The sequence below is a fragment of the Canis lupus genome, chromosome 9 (assembly GCF_003254725.2).
Source record: "Canis lupus dingo isolate Sandy chromosome 9, ASM325472v2, whole genome shotgun sequence".
NCBI lineage: Eukaryota > Metazoa > Chordata > Mammalia > Carnivora > Canidae > Canis > Canis lupus.
Window position 1 is genome coordinate 44,908,819 of NC_064251.1, and position 26,044 is coordinate 44,934,862.

General features: G+C 50.3%; 2 protein-coding genes across 16 annotated transcripts in view; both read right to left on the reverse strand.

Annotated features, from left to right (window-relative positions):
• On the reverse strand, positions 1-8,069 carry CORO6 (coronin 6). Of its 11 annotated transcripts, none has more exons than XM_025476275.3 (12): positions 7,838-8,069; positions 6,455-6,715; positions 4,949-5,071; positions 4,373-4,502; positions 4,094-4,275; positions 3,347-3,466; positions 2,809-2,928; positions 2,256-2,360; positions 2,021-2,166; positions 1,571-1,628; positions 1,227-1,457; positions 1-1,132 (listed from the first exon to the last, which is right to left on the reverse strand). In XM_025476275.3, exons 2-12 carry the CDS (start codon positions 6,650-6,652, stop codon positions 1,007-1,009), a joined length of 1,539 nt encoding a protein of 512 aa, XP_025332060.1. In that variant the 5' UTR covers positions 6,653-6,715; positions 7,838-8,069; the 3' UTR covers positions 1-1,006. The 11 variants fall into 11 exon arrangements, with proteins under 11 accessions (XP_025332060.1, XP_025332061.1, XP_048970820.1 ...); XM_025476276.3 differs by having other exon boundaries at positions 1-1,129; positions 7,838-8,063; XM_049114863.1 differs by lacking the exon at positions 7,838-8,069 and adding an exon at positions 5,368-5,423 and having other exon boundaries at positions 6,455-6,696.
• A 3,670-nt stretch (positions 8,070-11,739) lies between these two features.
• The window catches only part of SSH2 (slingshot protein phosphatase 2), a 238,819-nt gene continuing 224,514 nt past the window's right edge, over positions 11,740-26,044 (reverse strand). For 3 of the 5 annotated variants that reach the window (XM_025476266.3, XM_025476263.3, XM_025476265.3), the window contains 2 exons: positions 20,895-21,729; positions 11,740-18,712 (listed from right to left, as the gene is read on the reverse strand). In XM_025476266.3, the coding sequence (XP_025332051.1) occupies positions 16,649-18,712; positions 20,895-21,729 (2,899 nt within the window). In that variant the 3' untranslated portion in view covers positions 11,740-16,648. The remainder of the gene's footprint in view (positions 18,713-20,894; positions 21,730-26,044) is intronic. The other 2 variants (XR_003147115.2, XR_003147114.2) reach the window with 2 other exon arrangements.

A 26,044-nucleotide genomic window follows, 5' to 3' on the forward strand; every position in this document is an offset into this window, starting at 1 on the left:
GCTTTTCCTAGCTGGCTTTACTGGGAAAGAACGCCCACCTACGGCTTGGGGGTTCCTTCTGAACCTCAGTGTGGGGAGGGCTCTGAGGTAAGAGAATGTCTGGTGGGTCCTGAGCCTTTGTCAGCACCCCTGCAAGCCTGGGGATACAGCATTTGCAGAGGTTGGGGGTCTGGCCCCCTCACCCCCACGCATGCTGGAGGCACAGACTGAGCAATTAGTAAAAGAATTAAATTCAGTAAGTCTTGTTTTCCTCCTAGAGTCAAGGCCACACACAGCAGAGGGCTGGGGGCAGTGGGGGGCGGGGGAGGGGGGTGGGAAGAAGGGTGTGAACCTGCTTCCATGCCAGTTTTCTGATTAGTTCTCCCGCGGGGGTGCAGTGAGGAAGCCGCCCTCTCCCCTGCGGGTGAAAAGAAGGAAGACAGCCCTCTGCCCTAGACTGCTGGGTGTAGCCGTGGGTTCGGCTCTACAGCCAACGGGTTGTGTGTATGTCTGTAGAACTGGGGTGACATCCGTCCGCTTTCCCACTTGGGGGAGTGGAATCCAGTGAGCTGATTAGAGGGGGAAGCCCTGTAACTCTCCCCGTTCGGTCTGGCGAGATCTGTCCAATCGCCACCCCTTTGAGGTCAAGCCCAAGCGCCCCGATATCCCCAAGAATAGAGCGAATACTAAGCACTTCCCCTGCCCCGGGCGAGGGACAGAGGGGACACCGCGTCGCCGTGCAGCACCATCACTGAGGTCCCCGTCACCCCGGGGCTCCCGAGGCCAGCTCCTGCCGAGTCCCGGACGAGGCATGGAGCCCGGCGGGTGCCAGGCGGACGCGAGCCCTCGCGACGCTCCATTCGTCCAGGACTCCCGCGAGGGGGTGGTGTTCCCTGCCCAGTTCCGCCCCAGCCCCCGCCCCGAGAGGCGGGGTCCGGAAGTCCGGACCCAGAGTCGGGGCGGGGCCGAGTCCTGCTCCCCGCCCCGCCGCGCCCCCAGGCTCGGAGCGTCCCCCGCGCGCGCCGCTCTAGTCGGTGCCGTCCACCAGCTCGCACAGCATGTTCTCCAGGGCCGTGATGCGCTGCTCCTGGGCCTGCACCTGCTCGCGCAGGGCCTTGATCTCCTCCAGCAGCGTCTCCAGGGTGTGCTGCTGCTGGGGCGCGGAGGGCGGGAGAGGCTTTGTCACGAAGGGGCCGCGGTGGGGAGGGGGGTTGGGCCCGGCCGCGTGGAGCAGAGCGGGAGCTCACCGACAGGGAGGCGTCGCTGGCCGACTGGCTGCGGCGGGGGCCAGAGGGGGGGCGCACGTCCAGGATATTGCGCTTGGTGACGCGGAGCTCGCGGTGCTTGGGAGGCACGTAACCGTCCCTCAGCGAGATGAGCACCGGTTCGGCGTCCTGGCCAGATAGCCATTCGTCCGCTTCTAGGGCCGGCTCGGGGCCGGGAGTATCTGGGTATAGGTCGTCCTGGAACAAGTCTGACTGTGGGGGCGGGGGGAGGGGGCAGGAAGACCAGCGTTAGCAGAGGGCCGGGTTGCTCCGCTCCCTTCGGCCTCGGAGCCCTCTCTGCCCAGCCCCTCTCCGGGCCCCCTCACCTTGCGGGGCACCGTCATGACGATGGGCTCACATTTTCTTTCGTGCAACTTGTAGAACCTGCAAGGGAGCGGGATTCAGCACCCCCGCCGGCTCCCACCTCTTTTTCTGCCTGGGACCAATAAGTCGGAGACCCAACACTTGCTGAGCCCCTACCATGCACTGCACTTCAAAACACGTTATTGATCCAGTTGGTAAAACATTTCTGATGGGGGGGGTTATCATCGTTTTACAGATGAGGAAACTGAAGTTTAGAGAATGTTACACTAGTGAACGCTGGGGGCTGGCATCGAAACAAGCCAGTTTGACACACACCCCCCAGCCCCCTCCTTCTCTTCCCCCTGCAAAATACCCCCACTCCTTCTGAAAGATGATACTATTGGAGAAGACTCTGTCTTCCCCGATGGCAAGTGGGGACAGACATGCAAGAGACAAAGGCAAAGGCTGCTGACCGGGCGATCTCACACTTGCTGACTTCCAGCCCCCGCTTGGGCATGAAACCCATGCCCCTCTGAGGCTCCTTGCTGCTGAAGGTGTTCAGGTAATGCACGAAAGGTGGTTCGTCCGTAATCTCAAAGTATCGAATGCTGCTGTCGCCCTGCAAAACCAGTGGGTTCGGAGACGCACCCAGGCGGGGCCCTCCGACAGGTCCGTCCAGCCCCTGCCACTCCTCCCGGGTCCAAGTACCTTGCCGCATAGGTAGACGATGCTAGAGTCGGGATCATAGAAGGGCAGTAGGACCCCGTTGCTTGTGTCCATCTCCTGCAGTGCCACTGGCTCCTCGAAGTTGTTCTGCCCGGGCACAGGAGGCGTGACCAGCTCTGTCCCAGCCACCGTGCCACTTCTGGATCCCCTGAAGCCCCTTTACACTTCCTACCCGCTCCACAGCCCATGCGTTCCCAGGGCAGCTCTGGTGAACCGAGCCGCACGTCCCGCCCACGGACACATCACTCCCAGTGCCCCGCCCGCCGGCACATCTGGCCCCTGCGCCGCCGCATGCAGTCACCGCAAACCACCCCCAGGGACTCGGCATCACCAGGTGGGGGTGCCAGCCTGGGCTCCTTCAGGCGACGCAGCAAAACTGGGCAGAGGGGTGGGTGTGGGGATGGCAGGCGCTGCAAAGGGGGCAGCAGCCTCCAGCCCAGTCCAGGTGGGCATGCCCTGCGGGTGGGGGGCGCCTGGCCCCTCTCCCGTGATGCCAGTCCCCGGGGCACACACCCCAAGCTTCCAGCTGCGTTACCGGGTCCCACAGGCCCAGCTCTCGCTGGCTCATGCGGGTGAAGCCCGTGGTGAAGATATGACCCTGGCGCGTGAAGACGGCCCGCATGGGCCTCATTCCCTCGTGGGCCGCAAACCTCTCCTGGGGGGAGGGGGAGACAGGGAGAGGCGTCACCCAGCTGCCTGCCTGGGGGAGCTTGGAGGGACGAGCGACCGGCTTGCTGACTTTGGCGGGGGAGAGCCGGGGAGGTGGGATGAGGGGGCTGGAGACAGAAGGGGGCCTAACTACTCAGCTTCCTCGGGGGGGCCCCGGCTGGCGCCCAGGCCGGGAGGGAGCGGGAGGCGCGCGCCTCTCGGCCGATCCCGACCCTCAGGCGCGCTCGGAGGCGGGGCCCTAGAGCAAGGGAAGTCCGCCGGCTCCCCGGGGTCGCGGCGAGGCTTCTCCCGGTCGGGAGCTCCTCGCGCCGCTTCCGCCTTCTCGCGCACGGGCCGCGGCCTGGGAGGGCGCTCGTGGAGCCCCCGAGGGAGCGAGCGCGCGCGCCCAGCGCGGCCTGGCCTACCGGGTCCCAGAGCGCGAGTTGCCGCTCACTCATCCTGCTGAAGCCGGTGCTGAGTAGCTTCCCGTCTGCAGTGAAGACGGCCCGCAGCGGGCGGGCGCCCTCGTGAGGCCGGGCTCGCTCCTGCTCGCGGGGTTAGTGGGTTAGAGCGCCCGCCGGCCCGCCCCCGCCGCCACCCCGGCCGCGCCCGCCGCGCGCTCCCGGCGCAGACGAGCACGTGCCCCGCGCCCCGCGCTGGAGTGAGGCTGGCGAGGCGGGTGCCGCCGCCCCCCAGGGCACCGAGCTAGGACTAGCGGGGCGCGAGGGCTGCCCCCTGTCCCCTCGCCCGGCGGGTCCACTAGGGCAGAAAGGGGCCCGCCGGAGAGCCGCTGTCGGGGGGCCCCAGACCCTGGAAGACGGCGCTGGGTGCCGGCCGGCGAAGAGGAGAGGGGTCCGGGAGGTTTCATGCAGGTTCTGGTGGAAGGACAGAGCTTGCGGCTTCTCCCCTGCTCAGTTACAACTCGCAGAGCACTGCTCTGAGCTTCTGGGATGGAGGGAGACGGAGGGAACAGGAGCGGGGCAGAAAATTGTGGGCTTAAGTGGGGCTTGGGGGTGGCCTCGGGTTGGGGCGGGGGAGGCGAGAGCTGGGACTAGAGATTCCGAGGATCCAGGATCGAGGGTACGGGGGGGGGGGGGGGGGTGGAGGGGGGAGGGCCTGATAGTTGGTCCCTGGGGTAAGGGTTGGGGAATGGCCGAGCCAAGCTTACTCACCGCCACCACCTGGCCCTTGCGGGGGTCGATAATGCGCAGCGTCTTGTCCTTGCAGGTGGTGGCCAGCAGGCTACCGTTGCTGTTCCAGCACACGCTGTGGATGACGTCCGGGTGCAGGTCGTCTAGGCTCAGGAGCACCTCCCCGGTGCCCACATTCCAGATGATGATCACATTGTCACCACCTGCTCCGAGCAGCCAGTCACTGTTACTTGGGTCCTGCCTTGCCCACCGCCCCCCACCCCGCATCTACAGTAGGGACCCCTCCCTAGGCCCCCAGACCTGCACTGAGCAGGACATTCCGGGCAGTGGGGTGCCAGGAGAGGATGCCCACACGTTTGGAGTGGCCCTCGAGTGTAATGATGGGTTCTGTAATGTTGCGCACGGGAGTATAATCTGGAATTTGCCACACCTGGGAGGGAGGAAAAGGCATAGGGTGAGTGGAATGAGTAGCCTGCTTTGTCCCTCCACTCCTCCCCAATTTTGCCCTCCCTACTGCCCACCCCTACCGGCTCTCTTGAGTGGTAAGGGTCAAATGCAGGGCAGGATGTAATGATGTCTGTGAAGGGCAGAAGCAGCTGGGAGCCAGGAGGGGGCAGTGCCAGCTCTCCAGAGACCTCTCTATGCACCCCAGCAGGGAGACTTCAGAGCACTGCCCCTTGCTCTTCAGGCCTCAAGTTGGCCATGGCTATAATTAGTCCTAAGAAGTGCATCCTGGGAAAGGGTGGGCATGTGGCTAAATATAGCCTGGGAGCTGGGCAGAGCAGGGCTAGGGCACCTCTTTTTCCGCCTTCCCTAGCACAGGTGAGACGGGCCTCCCCCCCTTCCCCTGCCCCGCAGCATCCATTTGGCTCCTACCATGACCGTGGTGTCATCTGAGGCACTGGCAATGACGTTGTCATTGTGTGGGCACCAGTCAATGTCCAGCACAGGAGCAGTGTGCCCAGTGACCAGTGGGTAGTTCTTATCCACTCGTCCTGTCTGGAGGGGTCAGAGAGGGAGCTGTAGGGTCAATTTCCTGTGTGTTTTTTGGGGGCAATGGACCTGTTTACATCTCAATACTCTATCACCTATTTTCTCTTTGCAAACCCCTTTTCTGCACCTCCAACCGCATCCAACTACTTCCTGTATTTCACTGAAGGCAAAGAGAGTTGAAGTATTTAACATCAGGGGATCAGACACAAGAGAGGTAATGACTTAGCGAAAGACCCAGAGCAAGATACGGGTTGAGCCAAGACCTGAATTCTCAGCCCAGTGCTCTTGCAAAAAATACCTACTTGGAGAAGGCTATTCTTGGGCCTGTCCCCCCAGTTAGGACGTCTGTAGGAAGCCCCTGGTAGAAGAGGTCAAGATGAGGTAATATGCAATGCAGTGGCCAACAGCCCTTTCCCAGTCACCCTTGGCAGAACTCCCCCTTGACCTTGGAACCACCAGCAGCAGGTTCCCAACCTAAGCTGGGGCTCATCTACTTTTGGTCTTTATGGGCTTTTTATGGGGTCTCTGAGGCCTTTGCAGGGGCTGGCATCAGTCCAGACCAGGCAGTAGGGGAGAGGGGTGGCCATGTGGCATTGGAATGGCAGTTGTACTGGGTGAGGAGGTGGCTCCAGCTGAAATTTGAGCCCTGGGGATGGTGTCCTTGGATGATGTCTGCATTGTCCCTGAATGAGTCACTGGCTATTGTCAGGCCTTTTCCTGACCCTGCCACCTGCAGGGTCTCCCTTAACAAGGTGTGGGGGCCAGATCAAGGTCATGACTTGGAGTGGCCATCCTGGGGGGTGCAGATTTCCAAGGGGCTTGAGGTTACTCAGCAAAGGTGGCAGTACTTGCCTGGCCCCCATCCCTGGGGTAGGAAGTGGTCTGGCCTTATGTGTTATGTCCCTCTGCCCTTTGTTTTCATTCTATCTCACTATAAGAACCATAGTGGGGAGGTGACCAGGGACTATTTGCAAAGACCTTGATCCTGTCCTGGGTGTGCTGCTCTGGGGTATGATTTGATCAAATGGTCACCCTGCACTGGGGAGAAAGATCCCACACCCAAAACATGAGGTGGTGTGACACTAGGAGAGACAGGAACAGAATCTGGGTCAGGTCCTGGCTCTACTGCTTCCCAGCTATCTCCACAATAGCCTTCTGGACCCTGCTGGGAACAGGGGGCTGCACAGAGAAGGGGGTGGGCTATGAGTGGGTGCAGGCTGCTGTGATGCTGCTGTTCTCGGGGGGGTGAGGGAGCCTCTGAGTTGGTCCCCAAGGGCCTGGGGAACAGGGAGCAGCCGATGGATACAAGCTGCCCTCCTGACTGTAGAAGGAGTCCCCAGGGGCCACAGCCAGCATCTTCCCACGTGCTTTCTTCCCCTCATCCCTCACCTTGGCCAGAGGCAGGACAATGAAGGCACCTCCACCCCCAGCCTCCACAATAATGGCCAGGAATTTGGGGTTGACCGCACAGAAGGAGCTGTCCCATGTGACCTTGGACACCCGGATGTCCTCGTAGGACTGGTCAGCCTTTGCGGCCTGCCCAAACACATGGCGGAACTTGCTCTGCCGAACCACACGTCGGCTCATGGCTGTGGGTGGAAATGGAGGATCTCAGTGCCCAGAAATGCCTTTGGTCTTGAGTCCTGTGAGCTGTGGGAGGGAGGAAGAGCAGGAAGGGGGGTGACGAGTGAGAAGGATTACTGGCTACGAGTCAGATCCTAGAAGCAGGGAGCTCTCTTCCAGGTGATTAAACTATGGGAAGGGTCTTTGCTGCCTATAAAGTGCTGCTTAATTCAAGGGGTTAGGATTTGGGGCCTGACTTCTCCTTTGAGACCCAGGCAGGGGACAGTGGAGTTTGACTGGGCCTGAAAGCTTCCTGCAAGTGAAGTGGTTTTGGGAGGAGCCTCAATGCCAGGCTGCCCTCCTGCTGCCATCCGTGGATGAGCATCTCTTCAGGAAGTGGTTTATCTCCCAGCAGCACCTTGTCCAGAATCAGAGGCCTTGGTTGTGGGATCTTGGCTCGACGCCAGCTATGGGGCTAAGACTACAACACCCCCAAGGTCCTCAACTCTGTGTCTCTAACATAGTTCAGGCAGATGGGCTTTTGTCTTCTTCTAAAATTTTGCTAAGGAGAAGTTCCTCCTGTCAGCTAACTTGAGTCTTTCCTGCTGTTTTCATCAATTTCCTCGCATCCTGTTGGGGAACACAATGTAAGGTGGATCTCTCCTCTTTCCACTCTTTTCTTCTCCGTGAGGTCCTGACCATGGTCTGGCTTTTGCCTACCATACATGGGTCTCGCTTCTCCTGTGGGTCCTCTCTCCTGTTGAACTCTCCCAGGGTGGGGTCCTCAACCCCGCGGGGCTAGGGCCAGATTTGCAGGAGTGGGGAGGGTGAAGTGCTTTTTCTTCAGCTGGGGTCTCTGCTGTGCTCTTCCCCAGGGGACTCATCGAGCTCTTCCAAACCCCATCCCCTGACTCCTGCCCCTCCCCAGCCCCGGGCATCCTTGTGCCCTTCACGCCGCTCCTGCGGCCCCAGGCCTGAGGCCCGGGCCTCCCCGCACCCCCTCGGCTTCCAGCCCCGGCACTGCGTTCTTAGGAAGCGAGGTGTCGGTGCAGTGCAGGCGCGCGGGCCGCTGTCCGGCCAAATATAGACACCAAGTCCGCCCCGCCCGGGACCGAATTTGGCGGCGCGGGGGAGGGGGCGCAGATCTCAGCCACTTCTAGAGCCCCCGCCCGCTGGGTGGCTGCGGTGGGGGCAGGGGGCAGGGGGTACCTGGTCCTGAGTGGGCGAGGGGCGCTCGCGCTGCGGCTCCTCTGCAGAGGGGCTCGGTGCGCGCTGGGGCCGAGGGAGTCGGGATGCCGGAACCTCCCCTCCGGGTGTCCGCGGCGTCTGGGGCCCGGGTGTTCCTCTGCGCGCTCGGGCCGCTGCTCGCGGCTCTCCGGGCCCGGCGTCGCTGCAGTCCCAGCTGCCGCTGCCATCAACCTGCGGGGGCGGGGCCGGGGCCGGGGCCGGGGCCGGGGCGGGGCCGCTGTGGCCCCGCCCCTCCAGCGGCGGGAAAGTCGAGCGCCGCAGCCCGCGCAGCGCGGCCGCCGGCCCCGGAAAGCCGTCAGGTGGTGGAGTGTGTCCGGCGGGCTGCGCGCCTCCTTCCCCGCCCTCGGTGCTCCCGGGCAGGCCGGGCAGACCCGGGTTCCCGCACCCGGCGGGGCTCCGGCAGGGAGGGCCGGCAGCGCGCAAGGTCAGGTGCCTTCGCGCCGCCTTCCTGCCGCAATCGCACGCCGAATTTAGCCTGTGCCGGCTGGCGGGCCTCGGCTGCGGGCCTGCACGTCCGGACCCTCCCGGGGACAGGCTCCGGAAAGGTGCCCTGGAGTGAGGGCCGAGCCAGGGCTGCTCCAGTGTACCCGACAGGCGCTGTGAATGTCGCTGTTACTGTTGTTGTAAGTGGCCATAGCGACCACTTGAGAACCTAACACGTTGGCACTGTAACTAGGCCTTTCGCCCGGTTAGAGAGGATTCCGTGGAGCCCGGCAGAAAGGCAGCCCAAAGATGGGGAAGTGAATCCACCTCGACCCCGTGGGGAGACACCACATCAAGGCGAAGCAGCTGCCACAGGCCTTTGGCAGTCACGTTTTATTTTATTTTTTATTTATTAAAAAAGATTTTTAAAAATTTATTTATTCATGAGACACACACAGAGAGAGAGAGAGAGAGAAGAGAGAGAGAGAAGAGAGAGAGAGAAGCAGAGACAAAGGCACAGGGAGAAGCAGGCTCCACGCAGGGAGCCCGATGTGGGACTCGATTCCAGGACCCCTGGGATCACGACCTGGGCTGAAGGCAGGCACTAAACCGCTGAGCCACCCAGACGTCCCTACTTAAAGAAGGATTGTATTCATTCATTTGAGGGAGAGAATGAGGGTGAGAACATGAGCAGGGTGAGGGGCAGAGGGAGAAGCAGCCCCCCTGCTGAGAGGGGAGTCAGTTGGTGGCTGGGCTCCAACTCAGGACCTCAGATCATGACCTGAGCTAAAGGCTGATACTTAACCTACTGAGCCACCCGGGAGCCCCAGTAATCAAATTTTAGATGACCAGCCTGACTCCTAAGTCTTCTGGGACTTGTTTGAATTGATGCCCAGCTGTGTTCCAGGGAAGTCCCAGCCCTCATTCATTCCCCCTGAAACCCACAGATCTGAGTATCCATCAAGGCTAAGGAGGAAATAAAAAGAAACCTGTCAAAATACAGCCAGTGAAGAACCGCTCGTCCCTGAAAGCTGCTGTGCACCCAGCACTCATCGATTTCTTGCTTTGGATCATCTGGCCCTGGAGGACAGCATGAGGCTAGTTATTACCTCCAATTCTCCAAAGCACACCTGGGAATCAATGGAATGGCCTTCCAGAGGGCAGAGATTAGCATTGGGAGTAAAGGAGATGGCAGGTGGTAGCCCATACAAGGCTCCTTCTCAGAAAGAGTCCAAGTATCCAGTGGCTTGTAGGGGAACAGAATCAGAAACTGTTACGGGTGCTCCAGAAATAGTTTATGGCAGGGAGGGCCATAAGGGTAGATGAATTTCCCTTTCATCTAAAGATTCCAGGCACATGATTAGGAGGGAAAGATCTGAGTGACTCAGTTGCTCCTTAATAACAATAGCTCGTAGTTATTGTGTCAGACACTGTTCTAAGGGCTTTACACATATTAATTCCATTCTGATAATAGCCTTCTTATTAGCTATTATTATCCCTATTTTATAGGTGAGGAAACCAAGGCACAGAGAGATTAAGTAGCTTACCCATCACTCAACTGGTAGTTGGTGGAGCTGAGACTTATCCAGGGGTCCAGCACCTGGGTCCATGCTTTTCAGTACCATGCATTTCTGTCTCTTGAAGGATAGTGCCACCTTATCTCATAAATGCTGATACTGAGATTTACTTTTTGTGGCACAGAGGAAAGAATGCTTGGACTAATTAGAAAACTGGAGTTCCAGCTCTGGCTCAATCACCTCAGTTTTGCAGTTCTCTGAGCTGTAAAGAACAGGAGAGGCCTGGGTCAGTTTCTTTCCGACTCTGCACCACCTGTTGGCAGACAAGGAGTTTGACATGCTGCCTCCTACCTTTTCTTTCTCCCTTGCTTTTTCTCCTCTTTAAAGAGCCTTCTAGTCTAGAGGCAAGAGTCTGAAACTAGGAAGTAGGAATCCTTTAATCCACCCTGCCTTTGGTTCTGTCATCTGAGAAGAAGGGTGCTCTCCAGGTACAAGAGCAGGGATTCACAGGTAATACTTGGACCAGGAATGCCTCAGCCCTGCCCTCTAGCTTTCTTCTGGCTGCCAAAGCTTGGCAGAGAGTGGGCAGGCAGATCCAAGGCATAAAGAACTAATCAGGGGAAGAAGCCATTTGGGCTTGGTGCTTTCCTGTGTGGTTAACCAATTGAATTATTAGCGGGGTTTTGAACTACAATCTGTAGAAGACAGGCATGGATTTAATCTTTCATAAAGTCTTTTTCTGGAAGAGGTGGCCTGGCAACTTAGACCCTATTTGCTTTGGCCATACAGACTGAGCTTATCTAGTCAGTGACGCCAGGCACCCGTAGAAAATTTTGTAAAATGACCTTGCCTTCACCATCATGCACTGGCACTTTAGCCAGAGACCAGTGATGTGCCCCTCCTACTTGATTTGGATAATTCAGAATGTAGCAGGCAGGCTTAACTTTAGTTTAAGGCAGTATTTTAGTATTTTTTTAAAAGATTTTATTTATTAGACAGAGAGAGAGAGAGAGCACAAGCGGGGGGAGCAGCAGGCAGAGAGGTAGAAGCAGTTCCCCATTGAGCCGGGAGTCTAATGTGGGGCTCGATCCCAGAACCCTGGGATCATGACCTGAGCTGAAGGCAAACACTTCACCAACTGAGCCACCCAGGTGCCCCTGAGGCAGTATTTTCTCTGGAAACGTCAGTACATTGTTTTGTTAGCAATTTGGAAACTGAGCTTTCCCTAGGTAATAGTGATGCCTTGTATGTGATGAATGGTACCACTAAATATCTCATGATGGGTCTGTGGAGGAGTGGGAGAATTGGAGAGCCTCTCCCTTCCAGACCCAGCCTGTTTTAGAGAACTGCCTGTTGATCTGATTTCCCTTCTTCCACCATTGACATCCAATGCTTCTCTTCTAATAGCAAGAGAGGGTTAAAAAGTTTTTACTTCTTTAGAAATCAGTGAGCTGAGGTGGCTTGCGCTGGGAGCTTGTGAGCTCTATCTCACAAATGTCCAGAGAGGTCAGCCACCCAATAAATCTAGTCCCTGTTGGGGCAGGTCACAGCAGCTGTCCCAGAGCAGTCACTCTGTACCACACACGGCAGAGGACTTTTGGTCCCTTTGCTTATTCATTCTCCTAACATCCAGGTGGTGGCTTTGGCAAGAGCTTCTTTGACCAGGCAGGTTCCCAGCTTGGTCACTTGGTTGGAGCCACAAAGTCTGAAATAATCTTTAGTGATCCTATTTCCCATTCAGTCTTTATTTTCTGGGAGGTAGAAAGTTGTACTTCTTCCCAGAGCTCAGCTAACTCTTAAGGATGTACATGACAGAGATCAATGAGAAGTGTTTCATGTGCTGCATTGCTCATCAGTGTTCTCTTCCAATCCCTCCACCTTCTCAGCATCGCCCCCCTTTTGTGGCACTTTATCAAATACACGTTTCATCTTCAAAATAAAAATTTATTTAATCTGTAACAAGAACATTGAATCTGCACATTTGCGCACAAGTTCACATTTAAAAACAGCAGAGCACATCAGTAATAAAAAAAATCTATAATACAAGTGGAACATCCCAACCACCAGGAAGATTAAGGAAGGAGATGAGACCACTCTATATTCTGCTTCAAATGCCTCAAAAAGGTCCCAGAGATTCCAGGGAGCACCTGCTTTATTTAATAAAATGTGAGCATAAAAGTTTGGGACTGGCCTGGGGCAAAGTTAACAGTCAGTGGGAGTCTTTTGGACTTGCGTTCTACATTTAGAACAAGTCCTATGAAATAAAGTAGGAAGAAAAAAAAATAAAAGGCACCTTAAGCTATGCCAGGCAAACCAAAACCCCCCCAAAACAGAAAAACCAAACAATTGCCTGCAGGCCTGTTGACTGAGAATCATTTCAGGGCCAGTTACCCAGTTTCCAGATTGAGTCATCAGCTTCAATTAAGCCCTGGGTATTAGCTCTGCATGTGCACGGAGGATGCTGCCACCAGTGTCGCTGTGAGGACACAGATGACTAGCACTAGTCATAGACCCTTTGAGGCATCTTCAAGCTAATGGATGACTCTAGTTTAGAAATCCTGTCCTGATCTCTGGGGCACTGAGAAAATGAGGCTGGTTTTCTTTTCATAGCAAGAGCCAGGCCCGGTCACCCTCCACTTCCAGGCTGGAAAAGTACAGAAGCACCTTGCAATAGCTCTTCATGGCATCAAGGGACCTCAAAGCCCTGGAACAGGAGTGAGGAGCATGCAGCATCCTGCTTTGGGGGTGGGCTTTTTCCTAATATGAGTGTCAGAAGAGTTGAGGCAGCAAGTACATTTATGCCTAATATATGCCTTGATCTTCTAGTCTGGAAGGGAAAACAAAGTCCAAGATACCTTCAAGTTGCATTGGTGCTGAAAGAGCTAAAATTTCATCTACCATCAAAAAGCAAAACAAAATTAGACAAAAATGACACTAGCCATTCACCATTATAACCATCACTGTAAGACACGCCATCACTGACTGAGGAAAGGGCTATTTCCACACAGAGTGCTGAACAGGAGTGCAGGACAGATGGGAGTCAGCTCCAGGTCCTCCTCATTCACCCCTGAGGGCTGGCCACAGTGGCCCTGCTCTGTTTGAGGACTCACAGGACAGCCGGGGCTGGGTGCCTGGACGAGGGGACTCAGTGGCTGTCAAGATGATGCACGTTTTAATTATCACAATGTAAACAAAGTATCCACAAATAGTTTTCAAAAAGAGCCTAAGAATGGATTTAAAAATTTTAAAATGCCCTTAAAAGTGACTCTCTTCACAATAATGCTTTCTTTTTTAAAAGAAAAAACTCCCACGAAAACATCTTTACCAAACATGCCTGGATTGCTTTAAAACTGAAATTCTCAGATGGAATAGGTGAAGATTTTTGTGAGCTGCTATGTCTCAGAAACTTCAGGTCTCTCCAAAAGTATTTGTCTGGGCCCCTTTAGCAGGAGGGGACCTCAGAGCCTGGGCTATCATTCTCAGGCCGTCCTTGGAGCTCTTGGTAGTTCCCCAAATGAGAAAGAGCCGGGATAAAGGTACAGAACCAGGAAACTGCTAGATAGAGAGCCTTAAGAGGTTGGGATGCTAAGAATGATCCCAAGCATTACGAATCTGAAAGGCAACCAAAATGAGAGATGAATATTACTACACTATAGTACTACAGGTCTACTCTAGTATACACTACACCTAAGTGTTTCTGAAATCAAGAAAGGGTTGGGGTTTCTCTCCTTCCTAATGACCAGGTAACCCTCTAGATTACAGCTCAAAAGTTGTGTGCTCCTGGGGTTTCTACCCCATGCACCAAAACGTTACTTTGTATTTGCATGTGCAGGTGTATGCACGTGCGTGTGCACACACATACACACATTTCTCTCTCTCTCCTCCAGAGTAACTGAGAGTCAGACTATGGTGGTTTTCAAAAGAGAGGCATGGAGCAAGAGGTCAAGACTTTTCCTATTCACCTCTGTCAACCTACTAGACCTGCTGTTCTGTATCTGAGTTTTCCATGAACAGAAAAGGGAAATAAACCACCCAGGATTATCAAAAAGTTTGAAGAGAAGAAAGTCTGAAAAGTCCTTGATAGCTTATCATGTATTTTCCCTGGACATCGCTCAGCTATGCAAATAAGAACACTCAGTTGTGGGAGTTTGAAAGGGCTGGCAAAACCCTATATGGCATGGTTGAATTACAGACCCCATGTAGAGGATGTTTATTTAAGTGGGCAAATTAAATGGTAACAAAAAATGTAATTCAAAAAAAGGAAGGCAGACCAAGACTATTTCCTTTCTCCTTTTTCTTAAAAAAAAAAAGTTTTCTTCACAGCATTAGAGGATCTCCTCCCCATCTCTGTTGTTATTTAATGCAGTATTAACCGCAGTTGCGGGGACGAGAGAGAACAGGGCAATACTGTCGATCCTGCTTGTACTTAATGTGAGGGAGGTCATCATTGCATCATTACTGTCTTCACCTCCATGCAAATCCTTCTCCCCAACCCTGCCACAACTTCCTGTCCTTTTCCTATCATAACGAGGGTGATGGAACTGCCTCAACAAGACAGGGCCATTTAGATATGAGCCCTGGAAATTCATAACCCTGTCTTGCGAGCCTCTTCACATTGATACAAATACCACCTAAACCCAAACACTTTACAGCACATTAAATATCCAGGAACCACAAAGCCATGTGGAGGATATATTTAAACATTTAAGGGAACTGTTTAAGGACAGCACAAGTACGTGTAATTACTACATCATAGAGACACTAAGAGCAGGAGGTTTCTGTCCAATCTACCTCCCAGCAGTGATGTGAGACCCAACTGTAGCTTCCACACAAGAACTGGATTCACAGCTCCCCTGGAGCACCTATGAATGGCCTCAGTCCACCTTTCCTCTCTCCTGCAGGTCACCCTACTATCTGCTCCCACCAAACTCTGGCCTTTGATATCCCCTCGACAGTCTGGGCATCTGTCTTTTCCTCTCAGTGCCGGGATGAGCCAAATACCAAAGCCCAAGGCTGTACTCGGTCAATCTCTTAGCAATGTGGACATCCACCGAAGCACCAGGAAGCAAATCTGCAAACCTCTTCAGTTTTGATGAGCTACAGGTGTTTCATTCCAGGCTGAATGTTTTCTGTAAGAAGCTCAAACTGGCTTGTTTATGGCAAGTGCTCCTGTGTTAGGCATCTCCACGAAAGCAGCAAAGCAACAGCATCCTAAAGTTGTAATGGCACTGGAGTCGTAATGGGTGCCTGCCCTTAGCATTAGAAACTTCCACCCTGGGCAGCAGGAACACTCATACACACTCCCTGGCTGTGGCTCAGCTACTGGCAAATAACCCGCTGGGATTTCAGCCTCAAAGAGAATTCAGCTCTCAGTCAAAATGTGACCTATGGGAGCCTGAAGGAGTTTCTCCAAGGAGGAAGTTACTAAAACATAACTTGGCAGGAGCTGGCGATCAGAAGTCTCCATTTAAATGATTACAACCACCATCAATAGACTCTGCAGATTCCTACCAATACCCATCAGCTTTATTTCTGTGGTATGTGTTTTCTCCAGTTGCAGCTTTACTCTTTCTTAAAAAGATTAAATCAAAAAGACCCTACGACATCAACAACAAAACACTGTAAGGAAATGACAACATTATGTACATAAATACTGTGTATAAAGTAGAGAAATGACAAATCTTCCAGGAAAAGGAGAAAAAAAAACCCATGTCAAGTGTTAACGGTGATAACATCGATAAGAAAACTGCGTTCAACGGAGGTTATACATAGGTAACGTAACAATTTAAATATCATCTATGAAATAAAAAAAAAAAGGCAGCACTGGGAGAAACAGCATGAGGAAGGAAAGTAAATTGGAAAAAAAAATGGCCATTAAACTCAGAAGGCCCACAGAATTATTCAAGTAATGGAAGTGTTAAAACCCTACGGATGTATTCATTTTTACAAGAACACACTGACTTTCAATTGCTGTTTTTCAAACTTGTCCCTATTATGTTTTTGTTGAGAGGATGTTGCAGAGCACATTTCCTGGCAGGGAGGGCCAGGATAACCGCCTATGTGCAGCCCATTGACCTGGAAGATACTGTGCCGCAGCCTCTGCACACTTTGCTTCCACCTCCTCCTATACTTTCTTCTACACAGAATCTCTCAAGATTTCATTTGGGGTTCTCTTTTAATTTAAAAATTATGTGCTTGGGGGAAAAAAAACTATTTGCTTGGTAAGTTTACAAAGCCAGCCATTATCATGCCTTTTGGTAATGATATACTCTGGAATTCAGAAGTGGTTTCTGGAAGACCCCCCTTTGAAAGCAAAGCAGAATCAGCCCACTTGGGGAACTCTCAGTGGGCTGGGGCCCAAGGATGAGAGCACATGGACGTGTGGCTGCCCTTCAGTCCAATCCTATGCATCAGGTCTGAAGCCCAAACCATCATCACACAGGCCCAGGGGAGCATTTCCGATTTCCAGCTTCATCTCCATCCTCCCCATCTGTTTCCTTCCTTAAGCAAGCAGGCATGCTTTTTTCTCAGAGGGGAGCTGATTGAAAAACAGCAATTTGCCTTTGATAAAGGTGCTCTTTGAAAATGAGTATTTTTTGAGGTTTGAATTTTCTAAAAATAAAAAATGATAAAAATGGTCTAGTTGTCCAAATCAATCTTTCTCTCTCTCACACACATACACAGAGAAAAAAACCCAAACCCTGCATGCGCCAGGAACAGTAAAATGACCAAAATATTATAAAATTAACCAATAAAGTGCATGTTCCTTACATATTACACCTGCCCCTTTTATAAACATTTCTTTTAGAAAGTTCCATGTGTAGGCTCAGAATCACATGGTATTATAGAAGGGGTTGCTTGTCCGTTTTTTGTCGTTTGCTTTTTTCAGTCTCCTAAGGGGGTGAGTTCTGCCGTGCTGCTGACGGGGCGCCACAGCCAGCCCTGGAGCCGGACCCGCATACTGCAGTCCCTGGGATTGGAGCAAAGGCAGGCCTCCTTCAGAACTAGTCAACTCAGGGCCTGCCCTGGGGAGCGAACACTGCTGACTGTAACCAAATTCTTTGGCATACTGTACAATGGGCTTCTCCACTGGCTTGCTCTGCGCAATACACTCTGTTGTTCTGAGTTGCTCTATAAAATACTTGGTGGGCTCTAGGTTCTGGGGGGCATCTGGGCTTTCTGAGGGCTCCTGGGCCTCCATGGCATGCATGCCTGCATCCGTTCTGAAGAAGGGCTGGAGCAGTTTGAGATGAGGGGGATCAGAGGAGACAGGCTCTCTCTCCGATAAACAGTTTTTACAGAGGTCCAAGTAACCTAACTTGGCAAGGGAAGCCGAATGCCTCATTTGGGATGGTTGGGTGAGCCCTCCCTGGCAAATCGCTCGGGACTCGATTTCTTTAGTGCGCTCCTTCACCACACTGGGGCTATTGCTGAGACCCTTTATATTGTCACTACTAGAGCTATGTGGGAGTTGACAGGCTATGAGAAATGGGTCCAGTTTTTCTTGTAACCCCCCACTACTGTCATCGAGTTTGCCTGGGTCTTTGCTGGTTAGCTGTGAGTCCTTGGACAGCACTTCACTGCCACCAGAAAAGGGGCCCTCCTGACTTTCTTCCCAGCTACCCTGCTCTGATGAGGGCTCATTGTCTGTGGTGCTGGTTTGCTCTGTGAAGCCTTCCAGGTGAACAACGGTCTGGGGAGGTGCATAATCCAAGTTGGCAGATGGTACGTGGGTTGTGTGACTGACAGAAGGCACTCCTGTGTCTGGGGCTGTTGACAGGCTGTTGTCCCAGTCCTCAGGGCTGCCCAGGGTAGAGGTCATGTCGGTGGGGCTGTCGTGCTCAGGAGGGGAAGAATGAGACAGAGGTAGCACGTTGGGGTGCAGAGGAGCCTGGGCGGGGCCCAGGGTCCTGTTCAGATTTTCATCCAGTGCACAGAGGATGGTGATGGAGTCCTCCACTTTCACTTTCCTCAGCCCTTGCTCCCCACTCTTTTTGCTGGTGGCTCTTTCACCCCCCAGCCCAGGGTGATCAGGGGGTGTAACTGTGTGGGTAGACTCCATGATTTCCACCTTCTTGGGAAGGGAAAGAAGGACCGCCTGTGTCTCTGATCCCTGGCATGAAACCACAGTCCTCTGCTCCCTCAGGACTCCTTCCTGGTTTGTTCTAGTATCTGACCCCGGGCGCTCCTGAAACACCAGTAGCTCAGGTGCTAGAACAATGGAATTTTGCTCAGAATGGGGTAGTGAACCAGTTTCAGACCCACCGCATTTCCCTTTGCACTTGTTAATCTCTGGTTCCTTGGGGATAAAAGAATGTTCAAGGGTAGCTTCATCACTTTTCCCTTTTGGTGCTGGGTCTGCTACAGAAGAATCATTCTTGGAATTCTTGCGAACAGACAATGAGGTACAACCAGGGGCAGCACCGTGGTGCTCTTGCTCTTGTCGCAAGCGCTCTTCAAACTCCAAGGTGGCTCGCCTCACAGACCCAGGGCACCACTTGGCACCTGGGTGCATTCCTGGGCCCCAGAGCTCTTGTTCCTCCTCAGCTGGTTCCTCTTCTTCTAATTCTGTGGTGGATGAGTGTGTCGTCAGGCAGCCTTCAAGGTCCCACTTCCCTGAGTCTTTGGCGAGTTCAAGTTGGGCTGCGTAGGAACCCTCACTCTGCTCCAGATTTCCAGGTCTGTTCTCTAGGGCATGGGCCCTTTCAAGGGGTAGCTCATGGATAGTGTGCTTCTTTGGTGTGTGGCATGGGTTAGATAGGAGGTCTCCTTTCAGTTGAATCTGTCCGACTCCTTGACTGATGGATTCGATCTCAGTAACGATTTCTTTGACCGAAATTGCATTTTCTGAGTGAGATTGCATGAAGATGTCTGGGCTGACCAGTTCTGAGATTGCCTAGGGAGAAAACAGTGAGATGGTTATGGCAAACAGTCTCATTAAGAATGCCAGATGTTTTGCTTATTAATCTTCTAATCCAGGAGAACCTTCTGGCTATGAGGACACAAATCATGGAGCGCCTGAGACTGTCCTCTGGCCATCTGTTTTATCAGACAAGAAAAAAAACAACAACAACCCAGATTCGTCAAAGGCAGAGATACAAAACTTGTTACAGGTTGAATCACGGTCTACTAAACTTTTGTTCTGTTTACTCAAACAGAATTCCAACCCAATATCTTCCTTCCAAATGAACATCGGATAGCCCTGGAGGTTCCTATAATCCTTACTTTCCTAAGACTATTATTAGTCTTCAGGATTTAGGTCATTCTGGGGTAGATGAGATTTTTCTTCTCTGGCCTATCAACTTCCAGTTTGATTCTCACCTAGTTCAAGGGGAAGAGTTCCATTTAGGGGCTCAGTGGTCACCTTAAATATACCCAGTGTTCAGGCAGGATGGAAGAGGCTATCATCTGATGTCTGATTTGGAATCTCACTGTTCTCTTCTTTCCTGTCCTGCCAGCTTTCATCTTTATCCTCCCACTGCATCTTTTGGCAGTAGCATTCCAGCACATGAGGGCACTCTGTACCTGATCACACAACTTCCAAGTTTCACAAGGCTCCTTCCGGGCAAGGTTTACTTGGTTTATGGAGCCACATGCTTAAGCAAACTTAGAAACTGTGACTCTCTGACATTTTATTGTTCTACCAGTTACAAATTCCTAGATGGTTTAGAACGAGGCAAAAGAAAATTAGCCAATATAAAATCAAGTCCTACTGTTAAAAAAAAAAAAAAAAAGAGGGTAAGAATTTCATAGTCTGAAAAATGGCCGTTGGACATCTCTTAAAATGGCATCATGATAACCATCAATTTACTTTAACATTTTTATAAACCTTCAAAGTTTAGTATTTTCCTTGGAATTGTTCTGGTCTTTCTCCTTCAAAAGAAAGTCAGAGCTAGTACAAACTAACAAGGTCAGTTACACCTTTGGGAGGAATCTGCTGGGACATTTGGCAGGGGGTAAACTAGCCAAGACTGGGAGAGAAGCCACAGCGGGCCCAGTGTGTGCATGGGCTGTGGAGAGAGTGCTCATATGACGAGGGACTCTGCAGAAAAGCTATTTCTGTCAGAGCTACTATATTGACTGGTCCAAAGGAGAGTTCAAGCATTTCTGATTTCCCTGTAAAATAAAGCAGGGGCATAACTTCTGGGGAGAGAAGACAGAAGCAGAGGCAATGACTGCCCCGAGGTAGTTAGAGAAAAGATAAGTCAGGGACAAGGTGGTAAATATAAGTAGGCAGGTATCAGGAGATGTAAAAAATGTAGTCATCCCCAGTGGAATCATTAAGTGAAGTTTGGTTCGTGAGAGTAAATCTGTCACCATTTGCTTCCCAACTACTGTATTAAACTGATCTAATATACCACTGCTTTTAAGATATATCCCAATTTCTCAAGTGCAAAATGACATGTAAGTATGAGCTGTAGAACTGATGACACACAGTAGGTCTTTCCCTGGCCTGAAATGGCTCCTAAGGGCTCACATGCCACAGAGAAGAATCTTCAGATCCTGTCTGCTCTCAATCATTTCCCAAAACCATCCCTCAAGTCTTGGATACCATAGGGCCTGAGATGAGGAACAATCCAGAAACATTATCAATAGCAAGAACTCATCATTGATTGCTACTCTAACGACTATTTACAAATGTCTAATCTTTGAATTTTCTAAGACGGGATTTCCTAAACAAATTGACGTCCTCAGAGAGACTCAGGTCTTACTAAGGCAGCATGTCAGTCCAAGGCACTTCATTATCTATGAGATCTGATCCAAACTGCAGAGGTCCAGGGAGGGGAACTCTCCTTGTGCAGGCAGGACATTGTTTCGGCTAATCCCTTTTTCCCCACATCCCCCTTTCAGAAGTGCTTCCAAAGACACCAAGAGCCTGGAAAGATAAATTCCTCAAAAGGAAATGGATTAAAAATTTTTTTTAAACTTAAGTTTTCAAGAAAAGTCTCAGCTACACTGTCTCTCCCATGCTGCCTTCCTAAATCTTTAGCAACATCAAATACAAAATAAACACAGAATCCCAAAGATTTTGTCTTCCAAGAGAACTTCATTAGGTAGAGAACTACTATAGTTTTTACCTTTGACTGTTCCTCATCTATTGAAGATTCTTCAGATGCATGGGGAGTATTACTCAAAGAGCTGCTTCTCTGGTCATCGGTTGTCACTTCAGAAGGGGTGACTTCCACCACTGAGAGTCGACAGTTCTCACTCCTTCCTCCACCCAGCTCTTCCATCCTTGAGTGGGAAAAGGATCGGGATCGGGTTTCTTGGGACAGCTCTACAAACTTTTCTAGGGCGCTAAAGAAATCAATGCGATCTGTACTGAAATCTGAGACTTCAGCCTGGCAGCTGGGTTGGGGGCTCGGAGATTCAGGGTCAGGGGACATGGGAAGGTCTTTCAGGCGAGATGTTAACTCTTCCAAAGGCAGCAAGTGGACATTCACATCTGTTTTCAGTGCGTCTGTCTCCAAATCTTCCACTGTTAAGTCTGGGAACTTGCTGGCAATTTCTGAGGCCTGTCCAGGTTGGATTAAGGCTTTGGATGCATGGCAGTTGTCAAGAGGGAATTTTGATTCATTGAGACAACACCCTGACGAGCATCCATTGATGTCATTTAGATTTAATTCATCTTCAATCTGTCCAGCATGAAATTCCCTAGAAGTAAACTCCAAGCAGATCATTCTTTCTTTGGTACACAGACCCTTCTGATGTTCATCCTGTGGGACAACATGTTCCACAAAGACGGGTGGTATGGAGGGGTGACCCTCCATGGTCTTCACCTCAGCAATCTGGTCTGCTGAGCTGGTGATCTCCTTCTTGTTGAGTTCTAGCCCTGGTTTGCAGATGGGTTCATGGTGGTCTGAGAGGTCACTATCTGAATGAGATCTCCAGAGCTTGTTATGCCGCTGTTTGCTGTGGAAGACATACACAGGAAATGCTTTACTCTGGTTTGTGAAATCAATCAACACCCTCCCAGGAAACTGCTCCCAGATAAATTTAAATCTTAACCTGCAAAATGCTTTGTTAATACCCAAGGGAAGAAGTAGGCAATAAACATTTGTAAAGGTGCTCAATTTAACTAATAGCAAAAGACAAACAAAGCAAAATAACAATAAAAACGAACATGAGATCTGATTTTTTGCCTATCAGACTGAGCTTAAAATGGATTGCTAGCACCCAGTGTTGATGATGGCATGGCCAAACAAATCTTCTCATATACAGTTGGTAGGAATGTGAATTGTAGAAATTCTGAGAGTGAAATCTGATAACAGCTCTCAAAATTTAACTCTTTAACTAGCAATTCTTCTTTTAAGAATTTTTCTTGGAGAAATACTACTATAAGTGCACAAAGATATGGATATAAGGATATTTGCTATGTAATACAGTGGTACCAAAGGATGAGACAGACACATACAAAAGAGGATTTATTTAAATTACAGTCCATATACCTATATGCCATGCATGAAGCTGTTAAAAAGAGGTATTTTAGTGGAAGGTTGTCCAAGGAATACTATTAAGTGAAAAAGCACGCTGACCACATTTAGAATGGTCAGCTCCCATGTTACAATAAGTAGAGGAAAATACCTGGAGGAACATAATTAAACTGGTAACAGGGTTTCTTTTTTATTTTAATATTTAAATTTTTAAAATTTTTTAATTTTTATTTATTTATGATAGTCACAGAGAGAGAGAGAGAGAGAGAGAGAGAGAGAGAGAGGCAGAGACACAGGCAGAGGGAGAAGCAGGCTCCATGCACCGGGAGCCCGACGTGGAATTCCATCCCGGGTCTCCAGGATCGCGCCCTGGGCCAAAGGCAGGCGCTAAACCGCTGCGCCACCCAGGGATCCCGGTAACAGGGTTTCTTTCAAGGAAGCCAGAATACTTCCGGGGAGGGCTTTACATTCTATATTCTATATTTCTATAGGTTTTAAAATTTAAAAATAATGAGCATGTTTAACGTTAATCACCAGGAGGGGAAGCTAAAACAAAACAGCATCTAAGCAATACAAAGAGAAGTATTCTATTGGAGCCCATTACAAGTCCCCATTACTGGAATAAAAATCTGATACAGGATCAATCACTCAAGTAGAAATGTGAGGAGGGTAGTAATCTTTCTTGAATTAGAAAGCAAAGATGAGGCCAGTAAATCTGCAGAAAAACGTTGGTTAACAGAATGGAAGAGGATACGCCTAAAGTATAGGCTCCTTCCGTAAGAATCTCTGGATAAAAATCATGAAGCTAAGGGGAAGCATAGAAAAGCAGGTGGCCCAAAGGAAGATCACACACACATATCCATCCTTTGGCTTGTTTTATGGAGTTTTTTTTTTTTTTTTAAAGATCTTATTTATTTATTTGAGAGAGCGAGCGAGCGAGCGAGGGCACATGAGCAGGGGCAGAGGGAGAGGGAGAACCAGACTTCCCTATTGAGCAGGGAGCCCGGCAGGATTGATCACAGGTTCCTGAGATCATGACCTGAGCTGAAGGCAGACACTTAACTGACTGAACCACTGAGGTGCCCCTAGAGAGAAGTTCGGATGGGATCGAATTTCATTTCAAACCATACTCTCTAACAAGGGAGCAGTTCCCAAAGTCCAAGCCAAAAAGAAAAAGGTGGTCCTGTGGCTGTCAGGATCACCTGCCCAGGAAACAGGTCCCTAAATGTGGCATTTAGGGGTGTGGTTTTCATGATTTATGAGTTGATGAAGAGTTACCTAACTGCAGAGTGTAATAGGAAATAGCCCAAAACAATTTACTGCAGGCTCAGTGCCACGCCTGCCTGTGAATCTCTGCCGAGTCATGCGCCTGCACTAATGTGAACCCATTTGTTCTCAACTCTGCACCTGCTCTCAGTAACCCCTGTCTGTCTGCTGCTTGGGTGGGGCTTGCTCTGACTCAGGCCCACACAGCAGAAGGGTGCTTTTCCGGGTAGGGATCAGGTCATTCTGTTTATGAAGACAAGCTATAATCAATCAATAGCAGGGAGGAAGGTAGGGTTTTCACCCTTTCCAAGCTGCATGAACTCCAGCCACCCCTAGGAGGAGACAACATATCACACATGCCAAATGAGTGAGTGACCCTGGGGAGGGGCAAACTGAATGGTGGAGAGGTGGAGCCTGAACTATACACTGTGACCAACCCATGCCAATGTGCTTCCTTTTAAAGTTTCTTTTATATCTAGACACTCTTGTTTCCTGACCTACATATGGCTGCGTTCTCCAATTTCTATCCCTCATCTAACCTGAGGATGTACAAACCTGCACCAACTTCCCTAGGCATCGATGGCAGGACAGTTCCTTGTGATGCAAATGACTGGGAAGACATTTCAGGGAGTAGCTGTTCTCACTATATTTTCTAGTAATATAAAGGAACAGCTTATTTTACCAGTCAACAGGCAAATGGGATTTTTCATGATCCTAAGGACCTTCCAAAGTATGATTTTCCAAAACTGCCTGCAAATGAGATTGAAGTTATGCTAATAGGTACCAACAGTATGTTTCAGAAGTGGCTGACATTACAGCTGCTTTTTGCCCAATGGGGATTTCCTTCTCTTCCAGAGGGAAGTAATCATCAGAAAATATTAAGTCAGGGCTCTGGAATTAAACTGACACCGACTTGTAAAGGAGAAAGAAAAATCCCCACCAAAGATAGGTTTGATTCTGCTTTTTCATTTTTGTAGTAAGACCTGCAAGGAGACTGGTAGATGGCTCTCTGATATAATCAAGATACTCATTAATTACCATGGTCTTGGAAGCACTTTCCTCCTCCCACCTCAGAGGTTTTAGTAAACTCTGTCCTGAATTTTGTGTTTATCATCTTCTTTATAGTGTCATTAGGCTTTGTTCTTAATATACTGCTTAGTTTTGCATATTGTGAACTTATATAAATGAAAATATACTCTATGTATGTATTCTTCTACAACCTTCTTTTGTCCACACTGTTTTTGAGATTCATCCGTGTGTGCAGCTGTAATTTCAGAGTGTGATGAATATACCACAGTTTATTTATCCATCCTGTTGATGAACAGTTTTGGCTACTATCAACAATTTTGGCTACTACTGCCATGGACATTCTTGCACTTGGTACATACTTTGGCTTATGAAAGATGTTAAAATATAGGAGCAGAAAAGGTGGGTCACAGGGCATATGTGCATCATCAGTTTTACTCAGTAACACCAAACTGTTTGTCAGTGCAGCTTTTCCCCAAGTCAGTTTATTCTGATGCTTGATCACTGGTAGGGATAGATTTAAGGCACTGGACCATATTTGTTATTTTTAAATTGTTAGTGTTCATTTATTTTATTTTTTTTAAAGATTTTATTCATTCATTCATGAGAGACACAGAAAGAGAAGCAGAGGCATACGCAGAGGGAGAAGCAAGCTCTCTGCAGGGAGCCTGATGCGGGACTCAATCCCTAGACCCAGGATCATGCCCTGAGCTGAAGGCAGACACCAAGCAGCTGAGCCACCCAAGCATCCCAACTGTTAATGTTTAAATTCAGCTGACTCTCTCCATCTATTTCAGGTAGGCATCAAGTAAACAAGTCACCAAAAAGAACTTAAGAGTTGGTTTGTGGCCTAGATGATGCAAAGAAGCTTCAGGTTCTTTTCTCCCTTGAGAAACCTCAGACCTGAATTTGGATTCACATAAATACAGTGACACACATGCGATGATTGGGCCATTCTGGGCAAGAATTTGGCCTTTTTTTTTTTATTTGTTTTTATTGAAGTTTGATTTGCCAACATATAGTATAATACCCAGTGCTCATCCCATCAAGTGCCCTCCTCAGTGTCTGTCACTCAGTTTCCCCAACCCCCCACCCACCTCCCCTAAAATTTGGCCTTTTACTTTATAAATGAACAAGAAGGAAATCTAAGGGACAGGATACATATGCTATCCCATTTTCTTGCCTCCAATTTGCTTTCTTTCTTCTTGTTACATGTTTGGTAAAGCACCAACTTTGAGAAAGTTATATAGAGGAAAATACTGCTAAAAATGAAATATCAGTTATAGTAAAATCAGATTGTTTATGCTACCTCTTAGGGCATTAGGTAGCCCACAGAAAGTAGAAGAAAGAAAAAGCATCAATTGAGCATTTTCTATGTGTTGTCCATGGTCCTAAATGCTTCAAGATTATTTCACTGAAAAGCTATTAAGGAAAGCCTTAATCTACAATCTCAATTGTAATGTGAGTTCATTCTCAGATTCCCTCCTGCTGACTGACCACTG